Source organism: Zingiber officinale, chromosome 4B (assembly GCF_018446385.1).
Source record: "Zingiber officinale cultivar Zhangliang chromosome 4B, Zo_v1.1, whole genome shotgun sequence".
In the NCBI taxonomy this organism is placed as follows: Eukaryota; Viridiplantae; Streptophyta; class Magnoliopsida; order Zingiberales; family Zingiberaceae; genus Zingiber; species Zingiber officinale.
This window is the reverse complement of record NC_055993.1, coordinates 115608929-115611433: the sequence shown is the minus strand read 5'-3', so window position 1 is coordinate 115611433 and position 2505 is coordinate 115608929. Positions and strand designations below refer to the sequence as shown.

The following is a 2505-nucleotide window of genomic DNA, read 5'->3' as shown; positions in this document are numbered from 1 at the left end:
TCAAGGACTAGTTGAGCTCAAGGGCCAAATACCTAATTATATATATATAAAATGAAGTTGTTAATGGGCTCCTACATCTCATCCTCCATGTACTCGCGCCACAACTTTTAGAAAAAAAAATGATAAACTTTAAGAGGTTCTACATTTTGCTATCCTACTATATATATAGCTCCTCCAACGTCCTTTTTAAATGTATCTAAATAAGATAATAGATGTAACTCCTCCAAGCATACGAGAGTCTTTATTAATCGTGCATTAAAACAAAAACAAACTAATAAGCACGCACGCATAATTCATTCATGCAAGAGTAGTCACGTAGGAAGATACAAAATGGAACTCTAATTAATTATGTTAACCAGATCCTCCAAGAACTTTCTTGAGCCTCTTCACCTCTGCGTCGTCCAGGAACGTAACGGCCTCCACCAACGCGGACGGCAAGTCGTTGCCGAAGAGCGCGATGGGGGTTATCTGAAGGCCGGGGCTGGGGCTACTGAAGCTGACGATGGCCACGGCTGTGACACCCCCGGCGTTGATCTGGTAGTGGAGCAAGCCCTGGGGGAACACCATCGCATCCCCCTTTCGCAGCGTCGTGTAGTAGACATCGTTTGAGGAGGTGATGAAGCCGGCAGCGATGGTTCCCTGCGTGACGACTAGAAACTCGGAGGCAGCCGGGTGAGTGTGGAGGGGCACGACGCCGCCGGGGGCGATGTCGAGCCGAGCGGCGGAGATGCCGAGCCCGTTGACGGCCGGGAACTGGTTCACGAACGCCGGGGTCACGGCCGCCTTGATTATGTTGGAGGTGTTGCCGGCCTTGGCCAGCCCAGAGAAGACGAAGTCGCTGACGGTGACTTGGGCGACTTTCTTGCAGGGGAAGCCGGCTGGGGTTTGGGCGCCCGACAGATCCCCCACGCAGAAGTCCTGCGCCATTGTGCCAGAGAGCATGAAGATGAAGAAGAAGAAGAAGAAGAGTAGTGAAATGAAAATTGTTTTCCTAGTTCGTTGAGCCATTTCTTCAGCACCGGCCAAGTTGTGTTGGATTACGATTGAGCTAGGGTTCCATTTTATAGAGGAGGAGAACGCACGGCGTGTGTGACCACATAATGAAGAATATATATATATATATATATATATATATATAATTAAGGCTGCGGTCACCATGTACATGTGACGGACTGCAGTCAATTTCGCTCCAGCTTTTCAGCACATAAATCGAATTTTTATTTATAGGGACGCCAGGAATATGCCATGGATCAGGTTCCTTCTCTGCCTCACAAAAATACATAGAAACCCTATCCAGCTTAGATGAGGAGCTAGCCCTTCGTAGGACATATGCGGTTAAGGTTGATTCGTTGTGCCGCCAGTACTGCACTCGGTGGCTTCACGAGGGTGGAGATGCGTGCATGAGCCGTTTGGCAGTGAGATGCGGACCACCGGTTGAGCTGGAAAAGCACGTGAACGATGTCGCTAAGCGATCGTACGTGAACTGTGATGATAGTGAAATAAAGTGGAAAGATGTCTGCGAGCTCTAGAGACAGCCGTTTTGTAGATCTCATCCTGCACGCCGTTGGAGCTCTAACGTGTAACAAAACATGATGCGCTCATTCCAGATGCTCGTTGATGTTCGTCTGCATTTGAAAAAGAGGTAAATCATCATAATCGAGCGTGGCGTGATAACGCCGGGCTTTACACGGCCCTTCGGCTAGCACCAGCTTCATTGATCCAACTAGGCTTCTTTGTACTCGTGTGACAATTTACTATCCGAGTACCACTGTGTCCGTGTGAGCTCTCATATATGGCTCCTACATGCGGTTGCATGCGGAATATCTCCTTCATGAGTTAATGCAAAACATTATTTATAATGACATATAAAACATCATCAAAATAAATAACGATAAATTAAAAAAGCAAATGCTATTAGCCACGATGTTAAGTATATATCTTCCTTCTCAGTCGATGATATATATTCATATATATTTTGCTTGAGAATCTGACTCTTCCCGGGATGAAAATTTTCTATTTGAATTTTTGTGTTCAGAATTGTCGGTCATGTGACAGTTCTTACCGTCATAATCTGACAGGTCAATAATTTTTGTTTGTTGGACACTTTACTCATTAGTAAAGTGACCTGCAAATATTTTTTTTACTTAAAATTCAACCGAATTGATTGTCTCGTCAATTCATCTATCAAATAAAATCATCGAGTTTGATCAACATTAAAGTTCGAGCAGTCTAAATTAACTCTAAGTATAAATCACGGTTAGAAAAGTGAATTGGGGTGGAGGCGAGTTCTTCGATCCCTCAAGCTCAAGTGGTAAATCTCTAATTATTTACCATCTCAACTATGTATGTGAAAGTGTTTCACTTTCCTACTAAGATACTATGCATTTAAGACCTCCTCGTCTTGTCAAAAAAAACTCTTGTATTTGGGACTTCCTATACATGATATTTTGTCTCTAAGATTGAGGTCTTATACCTACTGAATTTCCCATGCTAAGAGATCTTATC

The 2505-nt window shown here is 44.2% G+C and overlaps 1 protein-coding gene across 1 annotated transcript; it reads right to left on the bottom strand.

Moving 5' to 3' along the window:
- Positions 1–215: 215 nt before the first annotated feature.
- Positions 216–1076, bottom strand: LOC121977871 (germin-like protein 8-14). The gene has a single exon (XM_042530274.1). The coding sequence runs from the start codon at positions 1006–1008 to the stop codon at positions 352–354; it is 657 nt and encodes a 218-aa protein (XP_042386208.1). The 5' UTR covers positions 1009–1076; the 3' UTR covers positions 216–351.
- Positions 1077–2505: the final 1429 nt, after the last annotated feature.